The sequence below is a fragment of the Narcine bancroftii genome, chromosome 12, assembly GCF_036971445.1.
Source record: "Narcine bancroftii isolate sNarBan1 chromosome 12, sNarBan1.hap1, whole genome shotgun sequence".
NCBI classification, from domain to species: Eukaryota; Metazoa; Chordata; class Chondrichthyes; order Torpediniformes; family Narcinidae; genus Narcine; species Narcine bancroftii.
In genome coordinates, this window is record NC_091480.1 from 76,955,071 (window position 1) to 76,981,978 (window position 26,908).

The 26,908-nt window shown below is 42.7% G+C and overlaps 1 protein-coding gene across 1 annotated transcript in view; it reads right to left on the bottom strand.

The window, feature by feature from the left end:
- The window catches only part of lasp1 (LIM and SH3 protein 1), a 136,862-nt gene extending 114,792 nt beyond the window's left edge, over nucleotides 1–22,070 (bottom strand). The window contains exon 1 of the mRNA XM_069906972.1: nucleotides 21,804–22,070. Within this exon, the coding sequence (XP_069763073.1) occupies nucleotides 21,804–21,872 (69 nt within the window). The 5' untranslated portion in view covers nucleotides 21,873–22,070. The remainder of the gene's footprint in view (nucleotides 1–21,803) is intronic.
- Between the last annotated feature and the right edge of the window lie 4,838 nt (nucleotides 22,071–26,908).

Here is a 26,908-nt window from a genome sequence, read left to right on the forward strand (position 1 = left end):
AAGAGAGCCCGTTCTCCGAGGTTGGTAACGACACCGCAGAGTTGCGACCCCCCCCGACCGCTGGACTGGAAAAATGGCTCTGAGCCAAACAAACATGCACAACTGCGCATGTGTGAGGCGTCACGCGTGCGCAGTGCGCTTACTAAGGAGAAGACCGACAGGAGGGGGGCTCAGCTGAGGAGCGGGCAAACACAACATGACCAGCTGAGGGATGCCTGACACCAGGACTCTCAGCTGGAAGAAGAGGAAAGCGACAGGAAAGGGAGTGAAAGAAGAGCAGCAGCAGGAGGCCCAAAAGATGAGTAGCTGAGAAGAAGAGGACCAAGAGCAAGAAGCCAAGCAAGAAGAAGCCCAGCAAAGTGAGGCAAGAACTCATCAGGAAAGTCAGAAGAGACACAGATACAGGGAAGAGAAGAAGAAGACACAAACACAGGTGCAGACACAGAAGAAGAGGAAGAAGACGACCAAGATCTGCGCAGAGAAATAGGTAAAACAGATGGACAGAATATAGATAGTTTTTTTTCAAGAACAAATGAGAGCATTAAAAGAATGGTTGACATTAGAATTTAGTGAAATGAAAAGTACAGAAGAAAAAGTGAATAGAATAGAGCTGGTCATGACAGAAATAGGGAAAAGATTAGAAAATATGGAAGAACGAGAAACAGCTGTAGAAATGGAAGTAAATGACTTAAGAAGAAAGTGATAAAAAAGTTAAAGAGTCTCAAGAGTTGTTAGCTCAGAAAATTGATATGTTGGAAAATTATAGTAGGCGAAACAACATAAAAATAGTGGGCTTGAAGGAAGATGAAGAAGGCACAGATATGAAGGAATTTATAAAAGAATGGATCCCAAAGGTCCTGGGAATGACAGAAATACAGGAAGAAATGGAAATAGAAAGAGCACACAGAACACTAGCTCCGAAACCACAGACACCTCAAAAACAAAGATCCATTTTAGTAAAATTTTTGAGATATATGGCAAGAGAAAATATTCTGGAGCGGGCAAGGAATAAAATTAGAGAAGACAATAAACCATTGGAATACAAGGGTCAAAAAATATTTTTTTTACGTAGACACAAGTTTTGAACTCTTAAAGAGGAAGGAGTTTAATATAGCAAAATTGATCCTATGGAAAAAAGGTTATAAATTTATGTTAAGACATCCAGTTGTGCTTAAAATATTTATCCCTGGGGAGAAAAACAGACTGTTCTTGGATCCGAAGGAAGGACGAGAATTTGCAGAATGCCTGCAGGACAGAAGGAGAGATGAAGAGATGTAACAAGAATGAAGAACGGTGATAAAATACAAATAAAGATGTAAAAATAATGTATATGTAAGAACTAAAGAAGGGAAAGAGAAGGGAAGAAAGGAAGTAAGGGGGAAAAAAAGAGGGTGAGCTTTGTTATATGTGTAAAAGAAAGTCTTCGGGGGGGGGCGGTTAGGTGGAAGAGAATAACCGTCACCGCGAAATCAGTTGACGCTTGCGAGCGGGTTCACAATCCGGAGAGGGGAGTTGTGGTTGGTTGGCAAGGGATAAGGGGCAACTCGAGGGAGTGGGAGGGGGGGAAAACGACATTTGGGGCTAAGAGAATATTGGATGTGGGAGTTGTTGAAGTATTTTATGTTTTAAATGTGTTGTCATACATTGAGTTTACAAAGGGAAAACTAAGAGATGAAAATGAGGAAAAGGGGGATGGTGGTGGTGAGGAAGCGAAAATGAGGTGTAAACAGGGTATGAGATGGCCATGTTGAATTATATGACTATTAATGGAATACATAACCAAATTAAATGGAAGAGGCTATTGAATTTATTGAAAAAAGAAAAAATAGACATAGCATTTGTGCAGGAAACGCATCTAACTGAAGTGGAACATAATAAATTAAAGAGATACTGGGGAGGGGACGTAGCGGCAGCATCATGTAATTCAAAAGCTAGAGGTATAGCTATATTAATTAATAAAAATGTACCAATCAAAATAGAGGAGGAAATAATAGATCCAGCAGGGAGGTATGCCATGATAAAGTGTCAGATATATTCAGAATTTTGGAATTTGCTCAATATATATGCACCTAATGAAGAGGATCAAAAGTTTATGCAAGATATTTTTTGAAGATTGTAGATACGTAAGGGAATATATTGATAGGAGGGGATTTTAACCTTAATTTGGATCCAATGTTGGATAAAACTGGACAAAAGACCAACAAAAAGAATAAAATGGCCAAATTTATGGTTAAATCAATGCAGGAAATGAAACTTATTGGAGAAACTTATGGAGGAGGCAGCACCCAAGGGAGAAGGAATACTCATTATTTGAGTAGGCATAAAACATATTCAAGGATTGATATGTTTTTGTTGTCGGCCCATATTCAAGGGAGAATATAAAGCTAGATTGCTATCTGATCATTCACCCCTGTTAATAGCAATAGAACTGGAGGACATCCCACCAAGAACATATAGATGGAGGTTAAACTCCATGCTACTTAAAAGGCAGGAATTTAGAGAGTTTATTGAATGCTAAATTAAAATGTACTTTGAAATAAACACAATCAGTGAAAGACAAATTTATATTATTGGATGCAATGAAAGCCTTCATTAGAGGGCAGATAATAAGTTATGTGACTAAGATGAAAAAGGACTACAATCGGAAAATAGAACAGTTGGAAAGGGAGATAGTAAGTACAGAAAAGGAACTAGCAACAAGGGATGATATAATTAAAAGGAGAGAATTGGCAGACAAAAAAATAAAATACGAAACATTACAAACGTACAAGGTGGAGAAGAACAATGAAAATAAAGCAAAAGTATTATTAACGAGGAGAAAAAGCACACAAAATATTAGCCTGGCAACTTAAAACAGAACAAGCTAAAAGAACTGTATTGGTATCAAGGAAAAAGGACAAACAAATTACATATAATCCAATGGAGATTAATGAGAACTTTAAGGAATTTTATGAACAATTATACCAAACTGAGAACGAGGGGAAAGATGATAAAAGAGTTTTTTAGCTAAAATTGAACTCCTGAAATTGCAAGAAGAGGAACAAAACAAACTGATAAAACCATTTGAAATAGAGGAAGTACAGGATATATTAAAAAAAAAGATGCCGAACAATAAAACGCCTGGAGAGGATGGATTCCCAATAGAATTCTATAAAACATTTAAAGAGTTATTAATTCCTCCTCTCCTGGAAGTAATGAACCAGATAGAAGAAACACAAAACTTGCCAGATTCATGCAAGACAGCAATAAAGACGGGGAAGGATCCACTAACACCAGCATCATATTGACCAATATCTCTACTTAATTCAGATTATAAGATAATAGCAAAATTATTAGCAAACAGATTGGCCGACTGTGTACCAAAAAGAGTAAAACAAGATCAAACTGGATTTATTAAAAGACGAACAGCAGATAATGTCTGTAAATTTATTAATCTAATTCATGCAGTTCAAGGAAATAAGAAGCCAAAAGTGGCTGTTGCTTTAGACGCAGAAAAAGCCTTTGACAGGATAGAATGGAATTATTTATTCAAAGTATTACAGAGGTTCAATCTATCAGAAAAATATATTAAATGGATTAAAGCATTATATAATGGACCATTGGCGAAGGTAACAGTAAATGGATATGTATCGAACCATTTTAAATTAAGTAGGTCAACTAGGCAGGGATGTCCATTATCTCCCTCACTGTTCTGTTCGCTTTAGCAATAGAACCATTGGCAGAACTGATAAGAACAGAAAATAAAGTAAAAGGGATAAAAATAAAGGAGAAGGAGTATAAAATCAATTTATTTGCAGATTTTCAGAACCAGAAATATCAATAAAAGAACTACCTAAGAAATTGAAGGAATATGGAGAAATATCGGGGTACAAGATCAACACAAATAAAAGTGAAGCGATGCCAATGAGTAATGCGGATTATACAGAATTTAAAAAAGAACCTCTATTAAAATGGCAAACACAAGCAATCCAATACCTAGGTATTAGTAGATTAGATAATAAGCCACTTGTACAAATTAAATTATCAGCCACTAATAAAGAAATTGCAGAAAGACTTAGAACATTGGAAAGAATTACCGCTAACGTTGATAGGGAGGGCAAATTGCATTAAAATGAATGTCTTCCCAAGGATACAATACTTATTTCAATCATTACCAATTCCCTTAACAGAGAAATTCTTTAATGAACTAAAGAGAATAATAAGGAAATGTTTATGGAAAGGGGGGGAAACTGAGGATAGCGTTAGATAAATTAACAGAGAGATACAAACAAGGTGGTTTGCAGTGATCAAACTTTAAAAATTATTATAGAGCAGCACAATTAGGATATTTATCAGATTTTTATCAGACAAGGGAAAAACCAGATTGGACTAAGATAGAGCTAGATAAAATAGGGGAGAAGATACCAGCACATATACTTTATAAGTGGGATGAAAATCTGGTACGATATAAAAGCTCACCAGTATTGCATCATTTACTCAATATATGGAAGAAGATTCACTTAGAAAGGAAAAAAAAAACAAATTACCAAATACCAAAATTATTATTGACACAAAATCAGCTAATCCCTTTTACAATAGATACCTTTCCTTTAGAGAATGGGAGAGAAAAGGAATTAAAAGAATAGAAAATTGTTTATTGGGAAATAATTTATTAACATTTGAACAAATGAAGTACAAATATGGAATAACTCATGGTACAATGTTTGCATACCATCAACTGAAAGCCTACTGAAAGGATAAATTGGGAAACAGACTGAGATTACCAGAAGGAAGCAGCTTTGAATATGTGATTACAGACACAATGATAATAAAGATTTATAACAAACATGTACATCGAGCTGCAAGGAAAATAAACCCAAACAAAAGTGGGAAAAAGATCTAAACATAAAGATAAAAAATGAAACATGGGAAAACTATGAAGAACATAATAAACACAAGGTTACACATAATACAGTATAATTGGTTACACAGGTTATATATCACGCCCCAAAAGTTAAAAAAGTGGGACCCAACAGTATCAGATAGATGTTTTCGCTGTAAGAAGGAAATGGGAACAACAGTACATGCAATTTGGGCATGTGAGAAAGTTTTGGAAAGATCTAAATCAGGTATCAACTAAAATCACAAAAAGCAACATACCAAAAAAACCAGAGATCTTTCTTCTAAGTAATATAAGAAGTAAAGAATTAGGCCTCAAACTGGATGAAACGCAAAAAAGATTTATTATGATAGCCTTAGCTGTTGCCAAAAAATGTGTAATGTCAACTTGGAAATCGGAAAGAGCCTGAGAATACAGCAATGGTACATGGAAATAAATAAATGTATTCCTTTGGAAAAAATAACATATAATTTATAAAATAAAGTCACATTATTTGAACAAATTTGGGAACCGTACATGGAACATAATAGAGAGGCCTTGCCTTAGACCTCCACCCCCTAAAATGATAAGAAGACAAAATGACTTAATCCAGTGTGTAAAAGTAGATGACACAATTTTCTTGTTTATTTTCATTGTGTGATGACATTGTTTAATGGTTTTATTGTATTGTATATGTTGAAAGTTTAATGGTTTTGGAGGGGGGAGGGAAGGTAGGGGGGGGGAAAAGGGGAGAAAATGCCACCGTGTATATTTAAGAGGGAAATGTTTGTATGTATTTTGGTTGATATGGTTCAGTGTGAAAAATAAAAAATTATATTAAAAAATATATGCCCATTGTGATATAATCACATGTTCTGAAATTGCAGAATCTTCTGCAGTATTTTACATGAGTAATTGAATTGCATTTTTAAATGTGTCCACTTTAAAACTGGAGGTCTTGCTGTATGAGTATCAACTCACAGGGAGAGCAAGGCCATTCTGCCCCTCTAACACATACTGCCATTGAATGAGACTGCAATTGATCTGTGTCCCAATTCCACAGACATGCTTTATCTATCAGCAAAAAACCATCGTCCTCAAATTTCAGTTGAATTTGTTTCAATTGAACAAATCGTATTTACTTGAGAAGAGATGGAGCAACATACAAATCCTTTGTGCTCATGTGTCCCAAGGAGCTATTCTGTACCCTCCCAGACATGTTGGTCACAGAATGACAAACATAGCCAACTGCAATGCAGCACCTTATCAGACTTCATTCTCTACCTCTTCTACTGTACCATCGCCCCTTCTGCCCACCCAAAACACTCTTCTGCACGTAGAGTTGAGCAAACAATTAGAACAGGAACCATGGTCGATGTTCCTCATCAACTGTACAATGGTCAGGATCATTCTTTTCAAAATCATGCTTCAAGACACATGTAAACCAAAATAAGGTTCAAGGTGCCTACTTCACATGGATGGAGGGGATGCACCATGTTCCCGGTATATTAAGGAAGAGCAAGGGGTTTCTCTGAACATCCAGGTGGATAATGAACCCACAACAATGAACATCCCCAAAATAGACCCTTGGGTTGTGTTCACAACCTTTAGAATTTGCTCATTGCTTCTCATCTTCCAGGGACTTTTCGACCAAAGGCACTTCACTAACTGTAACTGCTTAAGGAAATCCATGGCTGGGGTGGGTGGGGGCACATGAACGAGGTGTGTCTTTCCCCCACCCCACCCCTTGATACCAATGAAAGCCAGAATAAAAACCGAAATCTATTAGAAAAGCTTTTGTGTTTTCTGGGAGGATATAACATTTGTGTACCAGGTGAAGAGAGGGAAATAAACATAGCTGTAACTGCTCTGCTTCCTTCAGGAATGCATCTGCCACCAAGCCAGTGCGAAACATGAAATTCTCCATTCATGTGACAATATTGTGTTTATGTAAAGTTTTAGGACACAGAAAACCATCACAGCTCATTAGGGAGCACAGAGGAGCAGAAAGTAATACTGCTGCCTCATAGCTCCAGCAAGCCTGACCTCCAGTGCTACCAGAGTGGAGTTTGCATGTTCCCTGTGAGTTTCCTCAAAAAACACCCCAAACTTGTGCTGGTCAGTGGGAAAGTATTATTGGCAGTGATTGACCATTGGAAGTTATTTCCAGCATAGATGGGCAGTGGAATATGGAGGTTGATGAGAAAGTGAAGGGGACTAGATAACAGGTATAATCAGTACAGGAATGGGATTGGACTTTGGGCCAGCACAGACCCAATGGGTTGAATGGCCTGCTTATTTATTGTCACATCTAGCAAGTACAGCGAGAAAGTTTGTTGTTCATTCTGCGTCATAAAATATGGAAAATCCCACTCCTAACAAAGCAATTCCAACAGTTTTGTTCCTCCTCTCCTCATTTCCTGCAAATGATTCTCGCACAAATGCCCAGCAATTTCCCAAAATGTGGCATTTTGATGCAAGCAATTGTCAGAAATATCACTGCGTGAATGAATAACTCCAAGAAATAGTCTAACTGCACAGTTAATTTCATTCTAATTTGAACTAAAATCAATGATTATACAAATCCCATTTATTTAATAAAAAGACCACTGTTCTCATAATTTCACAGGATGGGATTAATTTCATGGTTGCTGGAAGATATCCACACAACCAAAAGGCACAGGATCCCCAATGGCTCTGCTGAGAGATTCAAAGGACAGGAGGATCCTGAGGGATGGGCAGTGAAAACATGCTGACAGGCAAAACACTGGTCCCCAAAGATTCACACAGATGCAACAAACCCCAGGACAACCTAAAGCCATCGCCAGCCGGCAATCCCGTGTAAGGAAAAGCGGTACCTTCTTTGTGCACAGCAAGATTTCACAAGGAGCAGTGTGATAAACAGAGTCCATTGTTAAAAGTAAAACACGAAAATCTGTAGACATCGTGGTTAAAGTAAAAACACAAATTGCTGGAGAAACTCAGCAGGTCAAACAGTGTCCTTTATACAGCAAATGGGGGGAGGGGGTGGAGAAAAGACACCACTTTCGAAAAATGTGCTCAGGTGGAGCAAAGGTGCTCATCGAAGCGATCTCCCAATCTTCACCCAGTCTCTCCGATTTAGAGAAGGCCACAAAGGGAGCACTGGATGCAGTAAATCAGTCCTGCGGATACACAAGTGAAGTGTTGCCTCACGTGAAAGGCCCATTTGGGGTCCCAGACCATAGTGGGGGGAGGGAGGGGGGAGGCATGGGTGCAAGTGCTGTACCTCCTGCGGGCACAGGGGAAGGTGCCGGGGTTGGGGGGAAAGAGATTAGTGGGGAGGGATGGGTGCACAAAAGAGCGATTCCTGCGGAAGGCAAAGAGGGGAATATGTACCCAATAGTGGAATTCTGTTTTAAGTGTCAGAAATTCTGGCGGATAATGTGTTGGATACGGAGGCTGGTGGGGTGGTAGGTAAGGATGAGGGAGATTCTACATTGCATCTGGGAGTTAAGGAGGCCAAAGCAGATGAGCAGAAGATGTGAGTGAGGGCTGAGTGGTGGAGGGGAAGCATTGTTTGTGGAAGAAGGCAGACATTTCGGAAGATCTGGACTGGAAGACCTAAACTTGGGAACAGATGCAGCAGAGACGGAGAAATTGAGAGAAGGTGTTAGAATCCTTGCAGGGGACAGGGTGTAAGGAAGTGTACTCCAGGTAGTTGTGGGAGTTAGTGGGCTTGTAATATATGTCAGTGGAAACCTTTGGAAGCATGAGGAAAAGTCGAATCACCCTCATCTTCAAGAAAAAGACCAAGGATGTTTTTATGCAGGGCCTCCGCTTCGAGCTGGCTCCATCCACAGAGACAATCTGAAACCTTTTTATAGAACAGCCATAAAAGGCTGATCCTGCGCCGCTTTTATATGAGTGGCACCTCAAAAAGTCCTCCGAAGCCGATGAAGGCGGGCAACTGTTGCCGTGGCACCGCCCATCAACATGATGGAATAAATGCACAGCAAGCAATGGCCATCTTCATTACATAGAGCAGTTCCAGCTGCATGTGGGATTATGGGTAACAAAGACAGCCATTGATCATTCTTCCGCCCGGCGCTGCCCCTCTGGCTCGGCGTTGGAAGTGGCCATTTCAATCCCATGCAAACATATAGGTAAATTCTGTCAGACTCTTTCACAACACTCCTTCCTGAAATATTAACTGTTTAATTCGTATACATAACAGAAATTAAATATTGTCGTGTGTTTCTTCAGTAATCAGCACCAGACTCGACTGGGTCGTGGGCTGATGGTGTAATCGCAATGTTATCAGCCCACCCCTAGCCAGCCACTTGCCACGGCTGTACATTTATGAAGCCTCCCTACCCTACTGATATCAGACCTCTGAACAGACTTCCCTCCCACTCATAAAATACCTTTGCACTGGTTTTGTTCATTTTAATTTAATTAGGAGATTATAGCACAGTAACAGGTCGTTTCAGCCATGCTGGCCAATTACACCCATGTATGACTATTTATCCTACTATCCCTGTATGAGTTTGAAATGGGGGAGGACATTAGAGGAAATAGGGAGAACGTACAAACTCCTTACACATAGTGCCAGTTTCGAACTCAGGTCGTTGAAGTTGCAATAGCATTGCACTAACCACTACGCTAACCATGTCACTTTTTTTGCCAATTCTTTCCTCTGTAATACTATATTCTGCATTCAAGGTTCATTTTATATTTAAGTATGGGTTAACTTATTTGGATAACATGCAAAACAGGTTTTCCACAGCATCTCAATGTCCATGACAAAAAGCAATTGTATTCTATGCCTCCGATACTGAAATGCGGCTTCCAGGACAAGAGGGCACAGTCTTAGAGTTAGAAGGTACTCATTCAAACGGAGATGAGGAGAAATTTCTTTAGCCAGAGGGTCGTGGATTTGTGGAATTCATTGCCACATACAGCTGTGGAGGCTGAATCTTTGGGGGGAGTTTATGAGGGAGATTGACAGGTATCTAATTAGTCACGGTATCAAAGGATATGGGGAAAAGGCCAGAACTTGGAACAAGATGTGAGAATAGTTTAGATCAGGGTGGATTTGCGGAGCAGACTCAATGGGCCAAATGGCCCACTTCCGTTCCTTTGTCTTGTGATCTTGTGTCCATCACAGAACACTACAGCACAGTACAGGCCCTTTAGCCCTTGATGTTGTGCCAAGATACATTCTTATCAAAGAAAAACTAAACCCTCCCCCTCATAATCCTCTAACCCTCTATCAACCTTTATGTTCTTAGGTTACTGGGACGTGCAACCACTTCCATCCAACTCAAAGGCAAGAACAGAACCATCAAGGCACCACCAATGATCAATATCATTTTCAGTAATTTCCTAGGGGGTGATCTCTTGAAACTCATTTCAATTTCTTGAAAAATGATTGTACACTAAGTTTAAATCAGAAGTTCTCAACTTTTTTCTTTCCACTCACTTTAAGTAATCCCTATGCCATAAGTGTTCTGTGATTAGTAAGGGATTGCTTAAGGAGGTATGTGAGTGGGAAGGGAAGGTTGAGAATCACTGCTCTAGACCTAATTGTTACTGAAATATTTTGCTTGAGAAAGATGGTCATTGGCCCATTTCCTTTGGAGTTATGAAACCATGCACGTAACGAGTCAATTAAATACAATTAAAACAGTGGTTTTCAACCTTTTTCTTTCCACCCACATACCACCTTAAGCAATCCCTTACTCATTACAAAGCACCAATGCCATAGGGAATACTTAAAAGTGATATGTGAGTGGAAAGAAAAAGGTTGAGAACCACTGGTTTCAATCAAGTATGATTTTAGTTAATACTTTTGTTATGTCAGTCCTTCTAGGAATGAAAAGGTATTGCCAACATTCCTACACTAGTCTCAACCCATTGTAACGGGCTAAAATTTCAATAATTATAGTTTTATGGAGTTTTGTTTTGCATTCAACATTTTAGATGAATTAACTTAAAAGAGGAAGAAAATCATCTGATTCAGAATCAAGAAGTTTCATTCCAGATGGTTCTACTCTCTGTACCCTAGGAATTTCCACACAAAAAAAAAGTTGAAATGGGTTTGTTCAGAGGATGCCATTTTCCACAATAGGTAAACAGTGGCAACTCGAGGGGAGAGGTAAAACTTGAGGGGAGAGGTAACCACAGACCAAGGCAATTAAAATGCAGTAATGGCCTCGTAACGAGACCAACATCACTGCTTTTACTCAGAACTTTTTTTTTTACAACCCTTTGTTAGTTCATAGAATCAGACTTGTTCATCAGAAGGGAGGCATTCAGATCTACACTGGCTCCCAATACCATCACTCCCACCAGTCCCATTCACCAACCAGCTCCCTACAACCCCAGCAACTAATTGCTCCCTAGTGGAAACCCATTTCCAATGAGAACACTGACCAATTCTGCATCCCTCCACCCCACCAGGGCTAATGATCTCCAAATAAAACCCATTTCTGCCTCGAGAACTTTCCCTCACATTTCTCTTGAAACTCTCCTCGCACGTTTTAATGCTGATTCTCCAGTCTTTGTGTCATCTGTTTATGGGAACAACATTCTTGGGTCCTCTCTGGAGGTTGTGGAAGACTCCACTTCTGACCTTGTGAGTGTGCCTGCATGTTAATTGTTTTACTTTGGGGTGGGCATTGCACACTAGCCACCAAGAACACTTGGCAGACTGAGATCTTGGCCTAGCAGTGAGGTAGCTCAAGACAAGGTGCAGCAGGACTCCGCTGCATTGATCAACATGCACAAGAAGCAGACAAGCACAAGTTCTTCCTCAGCCTGTTTCTCTCATTCCATCAGTCTCTCTACCTCTGTTCCCTCTCAATCCTTCCTCACACAGTTGCCTCTCATTTCAATCATCACATTCCCTGTAGGTTCCAATAGTTCAGTGGTTAGAGCACTGGTCTCATTAACCAAGGGTCATGAGTTCATTCCTCGCTGGGGCCTCATTTCTGCAAAGGGCGCTGGATATAGTGGCAACTCTCTTGTTTTCCTTATGACAGACAATGTCATGTATGTTATATACTAAATATAGTATTATATTCCAATAATGGAACATTTATCTTTACCCCTCGTCAGCCTATTTTCCTTTTACAAACCCATCCAGATCAAGTCCGTGAATTGAGTTTCATTGAATGCAGAAATTATTCAACCGCGGGGTAGGGCAGTTCCAAAATAATGCCAGGTGTAGCAAGGGTGTGCTGGTAACCAACTCGGCTAGGGTTTATTACGGGAGGTTTCACTGCTCCTCGTCTCCTGCCAAGGGTCACCTGCACATCACAGGGCTTAACGCTTGCATGTCCCTTCCGTGAAGCTGATGGAATGTTGACTCAGGAAGCACATATTGTTCTTCAAGGAAGAACGGCTCAGACTTAGCAAAACTACGGATCCTTCACCTCCCCAATCTTTCATTGCACAATTTCTGAAACCCAGCTATCGTCAGTTGTCGCCATGGTAACAAAGACACCACTGAATCTTCAACCAATCCTATCAAAACACTTTTGAATCTGCTAATTAGTCCATCACCACTTATAGGATCTTGCACTGCATAATTGACTGCTTTGCTTTCTTTATTAAGACAGAGATTATGCTTTCCAAATTAATTCATCAGTTGTGGAGTTGCTTTGAATATGCTAAGATTTCAAATTACACTTTAATTTTTGGTTGTCTTTAAACAACTGGAGCAGTGTCTTATGCAGCCAGCAATGTAGAGCAGATTGTTTTCTATGCAGAACTGATAGGGTACTGCACGCTGCACAAAACAATTTTGCAGAAACAAGATATTTTGCAAGAACATTACCAAACAGAATTTGGCACATGGAGACTTAGAGAGGCAGAAACAGTGGCGTTACTAGGGTTGGCGTCGCCCAGTGTGGTAACTCATGGTGTCACCACCCCACCATGGACCTCCTCCCGTACCACCCCACCATGGACCTCCTCCCGTACCACCCCACCATGGACCTCCTCCCGTACCACCCCACCATGGACCTCCTCCCGTACCACCCCACCATGGACCTCCTCCCGTACCACCCCACCATGGACCTCCTCCCGTACCACCCCACCATGGACCTCCTCCCGTACCACCCCACCATGGACCTCCTCCCGTACCACCCCACCATGGACCTCCTCCCGTACCACCCCACCATGGACCTCCTCCCGTACCACCCCACCATGGACCTCCTCCCGTACCACCCCACCATGGACCTCCTCCCGTACCACCCCACCATGGACCTCCTCCCGTACCACCCCACCATGGACCTCCTCCCGTACCACCCCACCATGGACCTCCTCCCGTACCACCCCACCATGGACCTCCTCCCGTACCACCCCACCATGGACCTCCTCCCGTACCACCCCACCATGGACCTCCTCCCGTACCACCCCACCATGGACCTCCTCCCGTACCACCCCACCATGGACCTCCTCCCGTACCAGACTCATGTTACTCGTAATTCCCGTAATATTACTGAATGTAATGGCATTAAAGATAGTTGTAATACTTCTTAAAGTATATGAATGTTAACAACAAAATTGTTTTGTAAAATCTTTCTATATTGAATTACATTATTAGTTAACTGAGCAGAAACCTTTTTTGATTTTTCTCCTTTTCCTTTAATTACTACTGTCTGAGAAAGAGAAGCAGAGGAGATGACCCACAGGACGGTGACCACGGCGACAGACCAGGAGGGGGCTCTGCGGCTGAAAGACCAACGCTGCTGGTGACTCGAGACGAGGAACCCACGGAAGCTGTGAGCTGCTGGAGACTGCTGTCGGGAGACTCGCAGCAGACTGCTGGAGACTGGCTTGAAACTGGCTGCAGGGGTACTAGGTATCGGAACCAGGAGGCGAGGGGGTGCTGAAGATGCTGAAGGGTTCCTGACCGTGTCGGAGGTTCGGATGTGGTTGCCAGTGGTTCGGACTGGACTCTGTGTGGCTGCGGAGGCTGTGAAAGTGCTGGAGGCGAATCTACGGACACTCGGTGACTCTGGCGGGGGGTGGGGGGTGGGGGGGGGGGAACGACGACTCTCCTTTGCTTCTCCTTCTCTGACTGTAAGAAGCACTTCAGGCAATTTCTGCCGATGGCGAATCTGGCTGGCTTACAGCAGGCAAAAGCAATTTCATGTAATATGACGCTGTTTTACTACAATGACAATAAATTGAATCTTGAGTTCAAGATCTTGAATCCTTAAAAAAGTTATTGATAACGGTTCACAAATACTATTTACCTCAATATTGTAGCTAAAACGCCAGAAATTTTGACAAAAGCAACTATAAAAACACTAATGAAAATAACAGCAATCTTGAAACCCTGAGGCAATGTAAGTGAGCAGAAAGAGGCCTGCTCCAAAAATGACTTGAAATGTGAATGGCTCTGTTGTGTGTTTACAGAAGCTAAAGTCTGCCATCTACCAAACAATGGAGGGGGCTTCGTAAACAAAGGAAAATGCTGTGATAATCTCCCCATTTAGCCAAAATCAACCAAGGGAAACTATAAATTGAGCAATAGTCACATAATTAAGGATAATCCCATCTGGTTTCACACAAGCACAATACTTGTTGCAGACTTAATCAGGTCACTTTGCAATCCCCCAATTTGTCCCATGTCGTTCAGTTAATTACCATCCACATAAGCTCTGAAATGCAATTACAGTATGTGGTAGGTCCAGATTCCAATAATAAAATTTTTACCTCGAGAACCAGGAAGCACTCTTGCATGATGAACAAACAAGAAACTCCATTGTAAGAAAAAAATTGCACTTTGTTTAGTGCCTCTAACAACAATAGGTCACCCAAAAGCATGGTATAGCTGTTGCATTATTTCTGTATTGTAACCATTGCTGGAGCATAGGCAAAAAGCAGACACTAGGGAAAGTCCCACAGGAAACAAAAACACAGGAAGAAACACTACAAGTCCAACGTTAGGAAGAAGGGCAGGGGTAGAGGTGATGCCCTAATTCCTCTATCATGTAAAAATAGATCTAACCGAATTTTAAATATGTTTAATGAGGCAGCCTCAACCACTTCCCTGGTTAGAGAATTCCAAACATTCACTACTCTCTGGGAAAAACTATTTTTCCTCATCTCTGTCCTAAATCTACACCCCCGAATCTTGAGACTGTGTCCTCCCATTTTAGTTTCCCCGGCCAGCTCAAAAAACCTTCCTACATCTATCCTATCCATACCCTTCATAATCCTATATGTTTCTATAAGATCTCTCATTCTTCTGAACTCGAGCGAATACAATCCCAGACGATTTAATCTTTCATCATAAGTCAACTCCTTCATCCCAGGGATCAATCTAGTAAACCTCCTCTGGACCGTCTCCAAAGCCAGTATATCCTTCCTCAAATATGGAGACCAGAACTGGATACAGGATTCCAGGTGCGGTCTCACCAGTACCTTATGCAGTTGCAACATTACCTCCCTACTCCTGAATTCAATTCCTCTAGCGATGAAGGCCAACATTCCATTTGCCTTCTTAATATCCTGCTGCACCTGCAACCTAGCTTTTTGCGATTCATGCACAAGCACTCCCAAGTCCCTCTGAACAACAGCATGCTGTAGTTTTTCACCCTTTAAATAATATTCAGCTCTTTTATTTTTCTTGCCAAAGTGGATAACCTCACAGTTACTAACATTGTACTCCATCTGCCAGACCTTTGCCCACTCATCCAACTTAACTATATCCCTCTGCAGACTCTCGTTAACATACAAATCCCGTACATACAAATCCCATACGTTTTCAAATGGCAGGAGAAGACTCTCTAAAGCTTCTACGGGTGTACTGTGGAGAGCATTCTTGCTGGTTGCATCACTGTCTGGTATGGTTCCGGACAAGAAAAAAAACTCCAGAGGGTTGTTCATTCGACCTGCGACGTCACAGGCACCAGTCTTCACTCCATTGAGGACATCTACATGAGGCGGAGTCTTAAGAAACCAGCCTCTATCCTCAAAAATCCCACCACCCAGTCCATCTTCACTCTGCTACTATCAGGTGCAAGAACCCAAAGGCAAGCACTCAGCGGCACAAGGTCAGCTTCTTCCCCGCTGCCATTAGATTCCAGAATGAACAACGAACCACAGATATTACCTTGCTTTGACGTTTTGTTGCACTTTTTATTTTTGTCTGGTGGTTTATATAAACATTTGCGCAGTGACGCTGCCGCAAAACAAGGAATTTCATGACGTATTCATGACAATAAATTGATTCCAATTCTAAACACTGACGTACTTAGAAGAATCCCACAGAGACACCAGTAGAACATACAAACTCCTTACAGACAGCACCAGATTCAAAGCCAGGTGCTGGCACCATAATGGTGCTGCATTAACCATGGGCATTATGTTTAAAATGATGGGCGGCACGGTTAATGTAGCGGTCAGCATTACACTATTAGAGCATCAGCAACCCAGGTTCGAATCCATTGCTGTCTGTAAGGAGTTTGTACATTCTCCCTGTGTTTGCGTGAGTTTTAACCTGGTGGCACCAGTTTCCTCCCACCTTCCAACATGTACAGAGTTGGAGATTACTTTGGGTGTAATTGGGCGGAACGGGATTAAACAGCCGGAATCAGATTCTACTGCGCTATAAATAAAAAATGTTCCAAAGAAGCTGCAGAAGGCAGTGAATGCAACTCAGAACATCACACAAACTTCCCTCCATGGACTTCCTCAACATCCTCAGTGGCCTGAGAAAGACAGCCAATACACTAAAAAGCCCATCACATCCTGGGCACACTCTCTTCTCCCTCGTCCCATTGGGAGAAGCCTCAAGAATGGGAGCACGCATTTACATGCTTAAAGACAGCTTTCTCCCAGCAGCCATCTGGCTCCTGAATGAACCCCACTGTTGCTTGATGTTAATTTGATCCTTATTTTCTTTGTAATCCTATGCTCTGTAAATTGTGCTCTTTACACTGCCCTTTCATTAAAAAATCCAAACATAAAGGCAGAGATTCTCCACCCTCACATTGGAAAACCCATCTTCATTAATGCTCACCGACCGGCTCCAAGGTGCCTCTCCGAGGTAGTGCCAGCGGTGGAGCGGAGCACACCGCCACGCATCATGAATGCACTGCCACCGCAAGAGGCTGGCTAGGGGCGGGCTGATAACATCGCGATAACACCATCAGCCCGCAACCCATCTCTCTTTTCTCTCTCCCACTCATTCACCCCTCTCCCTCTATGACCCCCTCAGGGCAGGGGCAGCTGGCAGGGGCCATCAGGGCAGGGGTGGCCGGGCTGTCAGGGGGTGGCCGGGGCAGGCTGTGACAGCCCCGCTGCCACCTCACCGGGCCGCTTCGGCCTTTGGGACTGCTCATCAGCACCAGGGCCTCAATACACAGCAGTGCAAAGGCCGTCAACCCTACCCATAATCCCCCACACATCTGGAACCATTCTGGGAAACACAGAGTGGTTCTAGCTGCGTGGGCAATTATGTGTAACGAAATTGCCCATTGCTTCGTGCGTATTTATGGTGTCATGGCACCAGTAGCCACGCCTCCTGAATGCTTCATCAACGTCCCAGCCACCTCCAGGCTGAAAGGGGATATTGGAGCAGGCTTTCCTGGGCCTGCATGAAAAGGCAAGAAATCCCTTTTCATTTGGCTCTTCATGCAGAGGCCGGCTATGAAAAGGTCTAATGTTAGATATAACCTGTTCATGGGCTCACAGAAATACCCTCCTCACTGTACTAAGTATTTTACAAAAATAACTTTAAAGTTTCAGTCAGCCTTCAGAAGACTTAGACATACAGCACAGTAACAGGACCTTCCAGCCCACGAGTCCGTGCTGCCCAGAAACCCCAATTAACCTACGACCCCAGTACGTTTTGAAGCGTAGGAGGAAACCAGAGCACCTGGAGGAAACCCCTATGGACATGTGAAGAACGCATAAACTCCTTTCATGTAGCGCTGGATTCGAACCTGGGTCGCTGACGCTGTAATAGCATTGTTCTAAGGGCTACGCTAACCGTGCCGCCAAATCAGAGATCCCCTGGCATTAATATGAAGAGTTGGGGCATTCTCTTCAAGGACTAACTTCCGGGCACACTACCAGCACTCCAAGTCAGCTGGCTGTGCTTAACCAATTATCAGCCTCTTTCATATTGCCAACCCTCCTAGAAAGTGGGTAAACTTACCGGGCATGTTACACCTCTGGAGCTTTTCCCACTGCACCATGATTTACCTGGTTAATCGGTAATGCAGCATTTTAAGGGGGTCCTGCCTCCAGCAGTGACAATGTGAGAGCAGGTTGTGCTTTCACACCACCAGAAGGCAATTAGTGAGTTAACTCAGCTGGGCTCTGACACTTGCCCCCACCAAGTGTCAGAACCCGGTTGAATTTAACTCGCCCTGCCAGGTTGGGGTGTTTCACACCATGCAATTACCAGGAACAGTCCTGCTAAATTAGCCAGTTAACCCACACAGAATTGGCGGTGCGAAAGGGGCTTCTGAGAAGAGACTGAGTTGTCTGGGACTGTACTCGCTGGAATTTAGAAGAATTAAATGTATAAAATTTACGAAAGGCATAGATAAGATAGAGGAAGACAAGATGTTCCCATTAGTTGGGGAGACCAGAACTGGGGGACATAGCCTCAAGATTCAGGGTAGTTGATTTAGGATGGAGATGAGGAGGAACTGCTTTTCCCAGAGGGTGGTGAATCTGTGAAATTTTCTGCCCATTGAAGCAGAGGAGGCTACCTCTGTAAATCTATTTAAGGCAATGTTGGATAGATTTTTACCTAGATGGGGAATTAAAGGATATGGGGAAAAGGCAGGTGGGTGGAGATGAGCCTATCATCAGATCAGCCATTGAATGGTGGAGCAGGCTCGATGGGCTGAATGGCCAACTCCTACTCCTATTTCTTATGAAACCAGAACCTAGTCCAGAGTTGGTACAAGGAATCTTGGCTCTGAAGGATTGGTGCACAGGAGCTGCATCTGGAATGAGACAGTACAATAAAACCAACTGTCATCTCGGGGTGAACATCAAAGATAATTGAAGAGCAGGGTTATCCTAAACTCCAGCACAGTTAAGGCAAATTTCCTTGGCCTTTTTATTCTCTACAAAAGGGCTGGATCTACACAAGCTGGCAGCTGTGGTAACCATTGCAGCTATTCATCAAGTTCTTCATTGGCGGCATGGCTTTGGTTTGAGGCTTTAGAAAGGAGTCTTTCTCTCTGCTTTTCAAAGGACATGGTTATACATCTATACCAGTAAATCCTGAGTAACATCGAGGATAAAATAGATGGATTAGGAAATACAAACCTGGAAAGTTTGGTTAGGTCACTTTCGGAGTGAACTGCCTACACTCACTAAGGAGGTTTGCAAACTGGTCAAAGAGCATGTAATGCAAAAGAGCATGCAATGCAAAAGAGATTTCGTATTCCTATTTCAACATAAACGAAGTGCTTCCTTACTGGTTTGATGAGTATCAGCTGTTCCCTTCCAATAATGTGGTTCCTTGTTCAGAATGTTGAATGATTTTTTTTTAATCTGACATTCCATGGGTTCAAGATTGTGAACCAAAACTATTGTAAACAGAGGCATGAATTAAATAAAGAATGATACATGACTTGATGAGTTTCCCCAGCATTTTTGTGCAAGTCTTTCCAAAGTGAAGCAACATTTCACTTGTGGAACTGTGGAGGTCATCGACTGCATCCAGTGCTCCCATTATGGACTTCTCTACATCAGAAAGACTAGATGAGTGTTTCACTAAGCACCTTCGCTCTGTCCACAGCAATGGTGGGGATCTCCCAGTGGCCATTTCAATTCTGTGCCTGCGCTGACATGTCTGTCCATGGCCTTATGCACTGCCAAACCAAGGCAAATTGGAGGAGCAACACAAAATACTCTCCAACCGGACGGTATAAGTGTGGCCTTCTCCAGTTTCTGTGAGGCCCCTCCCCTGTCCCCCTCTCTTCCCCATCCCTCTTTCTCCTTTCCTTCAGCTCTCCACTGCCTTCCCTCTCCATTTCCCTCTCCCATCAGTTCTCAGCTTTTTTCTGGTCTGATGGGATGAGTCCCTTTCACCAGACTGGAAAGAGGGCTTCCAGCACTTGGTGTCAGAGTCAGAGCCATAGAACAGGTCCTTCAGCCCAACTCATCATACCACCAATTTGGCCTCCTGAGCTTGTCCCATTTGCCTGCGTTTTGGTCCATAACCCGCTAAACCCTACCCATCCTTAGATCTGTCCACAAGTCTTCTGTCTATCAAAATTGTACCCACTTCTATAACTTCCTCTGGACACTCATCCCAGATATTGACCATCCACTCAGTGAAAAAGTTACCCCTCAGATTCTCTTAATCTCTCCTTCCTCTTAAACCTATGCCCTCTACTTCTATCATGGGAAAGAGCCAGTGGGCATTCACTTTATCAATGCATCTAAATTTATATGAAACAAGGAAGTCTGTGGACACTGTGATTATAGCAAATACACAAAGGTTCTGTAGAAACTCCACAGATCCTGCAGCATTCATAGGACCGTAGCCTTGATAAAGGGCTCAGGGCCGAAACATTCGGTTAGATATCTTTGCCTCCTACGGATGCTGCGGGACACCGGCCGAGCTTCTCCAGCACACTTTTGTGTATCAGAATCAGGTTCATTGTCAAGAATGTTTCGCAAAATTTGTTGTTTTGCGGCGGCAGTATTCCCTCATTTTATGGGGATTTTCCCAAATATGCAGTTCTCCTGCTGGATGACTCTATGATCCCTTGACACCCTCTGAGAGGTCAAACTCATGCATAAGGAATGGTCACTCCAGTTGAATATTGCAACGCTGTTGGCATCTGCCAACATGAATGCAGGAACAGCAGAGCCATTGATGGTTGGCATACTGTAGGAGTAGGAGGTTAAAATAAGTCTTTTGTAAAAATAAAACTGGATTCCCAGACTTTACATGATCTTTGCTCAGTGGACAAGAAGCAGCATTTTTAATTTCTTCCTCAATACTCCTATCCTCCCTTTAGATAAAAATCAAGTCTGTTTAATAGTTTGTGAATTAATATAGTATTCAATTACCACCTCCAGTTTCAATTCCATGCGGAATATTTCGGAAGATCAAGAAGATACCACCATCTCCTCAAGAGATCCTAAAATATTAAGCTCCCCCCAAAAAAACATTCGGGGGGGGGTCTGTGTTCCTCTTTATTCAAGGCGTTCTTTTAAACCCTCCAGGAAAACTATAAATATTTTCTCTTTCAGCTTTTTAGAAAGGAGAAGTACACTGGGTGTTTTTTTTTTAAATCAGGTTTTACATTGGTGAAAAGTTCGGATTGCTCTGGCTTGCCAAAAACTTTCAGATCCGATTTTAAAGTGCAACGCGTGATATGTGTGGACCCACGCCCTCCATTCACCCTTATTCATCTCCGATAAAGCGTTCCCTTTTCTGACGCCCTAGATTGAATTTGGAGAGTTAAATCCAACACAAGCTTGAAATCAATGTTTTTTTCCTGAAATGATAAGTTTAATTCCCAAATATTTTTAATGCAAATTTTAGAAGCAGTTATCAAGGAGCTGGTTGGTCATTAACTAGTTTAATTTTTTTTTAAGAAACTCCTTCCAAAAATAAAAATCTTCAAATCTCCTCGTATGGTTTTGCTTTTAGGTCCACACAGAGAACTGAAATAAAAGGGTGGGTTGATATACTTCCGCCTTCTTGGCGCCTTCAACGGGGAGTAGGTTCCGAATTATAACAAGAGAGAAAAAGAAGCGGAAACCGTGACAAGATTTCGCCAGTCCCCCCACAGTCGAATTCCATGCAGTGTGACTGAGTGGCTGTGGGACGACAAGCGGCCGCTGGCTCCCAATGAAACGGACGAGCAGTGTAGCAACTACAGTGAAATTGACGAGTTACCATGTAACTGATTGATGCAGGAGAAGTCGGAACGCGACCATCGTGTCGATTTCAGCTCACCTTGTCCAGGCAGTTGACTTTTTCGGTCGGATAGACGATTTTTTTACATCGAGCGCACGGTGGATTCATTTTGACCCCCCCGCTCGTTTACCAGCTCCAATTCGGTCTCTGCCAGGGTCTGGGGAGATTTCCTCTCCCCCCCGTCTGCTTCTCTCCTTCCGTTTGTGTGTGTGAAGCTGGATGTATTCTCTCTGATCTAATCAGGGAATAAACAGGAGGGGCCCTGCGAGCGAGCGCGGAAGAGATTGCACGTCCTAAAAGGGGGTTGAGTCTGGCAGGAGGGGGTTGGGGGGGGGGGGGCGCGCACGCCGTCAGGATGGACGTGCACGCTCCGAACATGAAACACTGGGCAGGCGAGCGAGCCAGTCAGACGGTGTCGCCGTTCACAATCATGAGGCGTCTGTTGACGGCAAACGAGCCTGAGCGAGTGATGTTTCGCCTGCGCATCGTTCTTGATGGAAGCTCTTGAGGTGCTGGAGAAATTCAGCAGGTCACGCAGGGGGGGAAACAATCTTTTATCCTTGAGACCGTCACAACTTTGAACGAACCGCTGCGTGACCTGCTGAGTTTCTCCCACACCTTTGTGTATTAAACTACAACCACAGCAGACGTTCTTGTTGAACTCCATTCTTGTTTGAAGCTCGTGACAATGACAATTTTTTATTGATTTTAACTGCATAAAGCTGCATAGTTTTATTAGCAAACACAGGTGTGGGTACTGACCTGTGCCAGGTCGCACTGATAACAAAATGTTTAGAAGGTTGGAGTCTTGTGGGCGCCACTAATTCTGACTGCAAAGTCCACAGACTAAAACAGGCTTTAATGATGCTCCGAGCTGCACCTATCGATCTGCCCCCAAAGGATCTTGCTTGAGGCTTTAATAAGGGCTGGTGATTGACAGTGGGCAGGTGGGACCAGCCTCCCAAGTGGCTTACCTGCAGGTACAGTGGCTGTCCCCTGCAGGCAGCCGGTAGGAGTGCGGCCAGTGTCGTGGTTCCATCACCACAAGTCTTTAATTGTTTCTTCATTTATCAGAGTTGCAGGTGATCCTGGCAAGGACAACATTTTTTGCCTGGTAGAAGGTGGTTCTTGAATGATTGAACGTGTAGAATTAGACAGCAGAGAAACAGGCCCATCCTGAAATGACCCTCCACCTTGACTAACCCACTCACGGGCAAATATTTCTGGTGATGGCACTCCACAATGTTGATGTGTGGAGAGTTCTGAGATTTGCTTTCAAGAATTAACTGGTCGATCACTCGAACTCAGGATTGAAGGGGGGAACCTGCAGAGAGTGGGGTAATGTGCGATCATTTTTTTTTAAGTTATTTTGAAAACAGAAACACACAGGTCAGACCAGGTCTGCAACGCTATAGCTGAAGGAATCCCTGAATCTACCTGTTCCATCATTGGTGATTAACTCCTTAATCCAGAGATTCTCAACGTGGGCCATGACCTGTTGGTGGGCCACAGGGTGTTTTCATATGGGTCTTCAATAATATTAAATAAATACTTTCAATTAGATAAAGATGTGTTTCTTACAGAGCTCCCTTTAATTTGAAAATGTTGTTCAGTCATTGCCACAAGTGGGCCATGGCATGTTAGGCCATGGTGTGCCTGAGACCAAAAAAGGTTCAGAACCACTGCAATGAGAATTAGAATTTATTGTCATGAACAAGTCATGAGTCATTGTTTCGTGGCAGCAACAAAGTCTAAACATTGATAGAAACAATAAATATGCAAAAAGTCAAAGTAAGGCAGTGTCTGTGGTTCATTGTCCATTCAGAAATCTGATGGCAGTGGGGAAGAAGCTGTCCTTGTGCCATTGGGTGATCGTCTTTGGGCTCCTGTACCTTTTTCCTCATGGTAGCAGAGTGAAGAGGGCATGGCCTGGGTGATGGGGTCCTTGAGGATAGGGGTTGCTTTGTTAAGACACCACCTCTTGTAGATGTCCTTGATGGAGTGAAGTCTGGTGCCCGTGATGTCACTGGCTGAGTTAACAACCCTATGGAGTTTATTCTTGTCCTGAGACTTGGCGCCTTCATACCAGACAGTGATGTAACCAGCCAGAATGCTCTCCACAATACACCTGCAAAAGTTTTCAAGAGTGTTTGTTGACATACAGAGCCTCCTCAAACACCTCACAAAGTATAGCCACTGGCGACCCTTCTTCATGATGGCATTGCCACGGAGGCTCCAGGACAAATCCTCAGAGATGTTGACACCCAGGGAATTTAAAGTTCGTGATCGTCTCCACGACTGAGCCCTCAATGAGGACTGGGTCATGTTCCCCTGACTTCCTCCTGAAGTCCACAATCATCTCCTTGGTTTTGCTGATGTTGAGTGCAAGGTTGTTGGAGTGACACCATTCAACAAGCTGATCTGTCTCCCTCCTGTACACTTCCTCATTGTTGTTTGTGATCCTGCCAAAAAGTGTGGTGTCATCAGAAAATTTGTAGATAGCATTGGTATTGTGCTGGCCACACAGTCATGGGTGTATAATGAGTAGACCAGTGGGCTAAGTATGCATCCTTGGGATGCTCCTGTATTGATAATCAGTAAGAAGGAGACATTGTTTCCAATTCGTACTGACTGTGGTCTTCTGACAAGAAAGTCAAGGTTCCAGAAGGAGGTGCAGGGTTTGAAACTTCTTGGCCAGCTCTAAGGGAATAATGGTGTTGAAGGCTGAACTGTGTGCAAGCAAAAGACGAAGTAAGGTAGTGTCTGTGTTTCACTGATCATTCAGGAATCGAAAGCAGAGGGGAAGAAGCTGTCCTTGTGACACTGGGTGCTTGTCTTCACTGCTACCCGATGGTAGCTGCATGTTCTGATTCTGTAGTGAAACCTGCCTTAGAACAGTTATTTTAAAATTAAATATAGTCTAAATCAGGTATTACAACCAGGATTCGTGAGGGTGGCTCTCAAAGGGCCCTGGGCACTGAAGGCTTCCTCATCATCTTGAATGCAATGATTGTTCCAGCCTCCGCCTGGCAATACATTCCAGGCACCCACAACACTCTGAGTTAAAACACTTATCCCTGAGGTCTCCCTTAAACCTTTCCCCCTTCACTTTGTGCAGATGTCCTCGAGTATTGGGGAAAAGGTGTTGGTTGTCTATCTTGATTCTCATAATTTGTAGAGATTGGAGACCTTGGGGAAGCAGGGCTGTGGTTTTTCCTCCATCTCTGCACTATTAATCTTCACAGTTTTGGAATCAAACCAAGGATTTTAATTTGCGCCTGAGTTGATCATGTTCAACATAGGAATTGTGGATGCAGTAAATCACCATGTAAATCCAAGATCTGTTCAGATTAAACACAGCATGAATGTGATCTATGGATCTGTAATTCTAATTTTTAATCAATGCTTTATCCCTAAAACATACTCAGCAGGAGCAGATCATAACACGCTGTGCATGTTTAATTACTAAATCTCGCATGTTCTGCATGAGTATGTTCTGAATTGTAATTGTTGTTGCATCCCAGAGCTTGTGGCTGCCCTCTCGTGGAAAGAGGGGTGAAACACGAAAGTCTCCAGAGGATGTGAACAAAAAAAAGTGCTAGAGGAACTCAGCAGGTCTGGCAGCGCCTGTAGGAGGTAAAGAAATATAACCAACGTTTCGGGCTGGAGCCCTTCTTGTATCATTTGATTTGAAGATTAGGGCTTTTTTTTTCCTGTTTTAACACAATTGAAAAATAACATAAAAACACCAAATGTCAATTTGGAAAATTCACTTTTTACGAAGAATTATCTAGTCTAGGAGTAAATGCCAGTCACGCAGAACTTGTATTTCCATTTATTTTGCTTTACATAGCTTGCTAAATCTGCAGATAGATCACTGATTCATCCCATTATTTTATGGGAATTGGTTGTCAGTCAGATGGGCAAATGTATATATATTTATAAATGTATATTTATCCTGCATATGTATTGTTTATCTGTATGTGTGTTATATCTGTTTCTGTGACTGTGTGTTTTGCACCAAGGACCAGGGAACACTGTTTCGTCAGGTGGTACTTGTGCAATCGGAAGATAATAAACTTGAACTCAGAAGATTTTAATAAGTAAATACACTGTTAAATATGCTCATTGCTGATTGTACCAATTCCAATTTAGCCACCTAAGTTTATGCATCTCTTAAGAGTTATTTAAATAACTATAAACTGAGACCGACATCAGAGCATCATTCAAGATGGTGAACCCTCACAAGGTATCATGCCCTGATTACATACCTGGCAGGGGACTGAAAATCACGGACCTTTTCATTCTCTCAATGCTACACCGGTCACAATAAAGTTTCTTCCAATACAGTATCTTCCAATAGAGTCTGTCCTTGTATTAAAGTATATAAAATAAACTTTGGAGTCAATTAAAATGGACACCCTTCTGATTTTACCTATTGATGATGAGTGATATGAGAACCACACCAGAATTTGAAAAATCTATCTTGATCATCCCTGCGAATATGAGTCTCCTGCGCAAAAATGATGTCAGCTTAATCTTAACTTTCTCCCATCCATGTAACTGTCCAAATTCTTCTTAAGTGTTACTATTGAGCCTGCATTCACCACTTCAGCTGGCAGCTCATTCCACACTCTCCCCACTCTCTGTGTGAATAAGTTCCCCCTCATGTTCCCCCCTAAACTTTTCCCCTTTCACCCTTAACCAATGTCCTCTGGTTTGTATCTCACCTACCCTCAGAGGAAAAAGCCTCTGTCTATTCTCCTCATAAATTTAAATACCTCCATCAAATCTCTCTTCATTCTTCTATGCTCCAGTGAAAAAAAGTCCTAACCTGTTTCACCTTTCCCTGTAACTCAGTTCCTGACGTTCTGGCAACATCCTAGTGAATCTTTTCTGCACTCTTTCAATCTTATTGACATCTTTTCTGTGGTTAGGTGACCAAACCTGCACACAGTACTCCAAATTTGGCCTCACCAATATCCTATACATCTTTGCCATAGCATCCCAATTTCTATACTCAATACTTTGATTTATGAAGGCCAATATGCCAAAAGTTCTCTTTACAACCCTATCTACCTGCGACACCACCTTCAGGGAACTATGTGTCTGTATCCCAGATCCCTCTATTCTACAGCACTCCT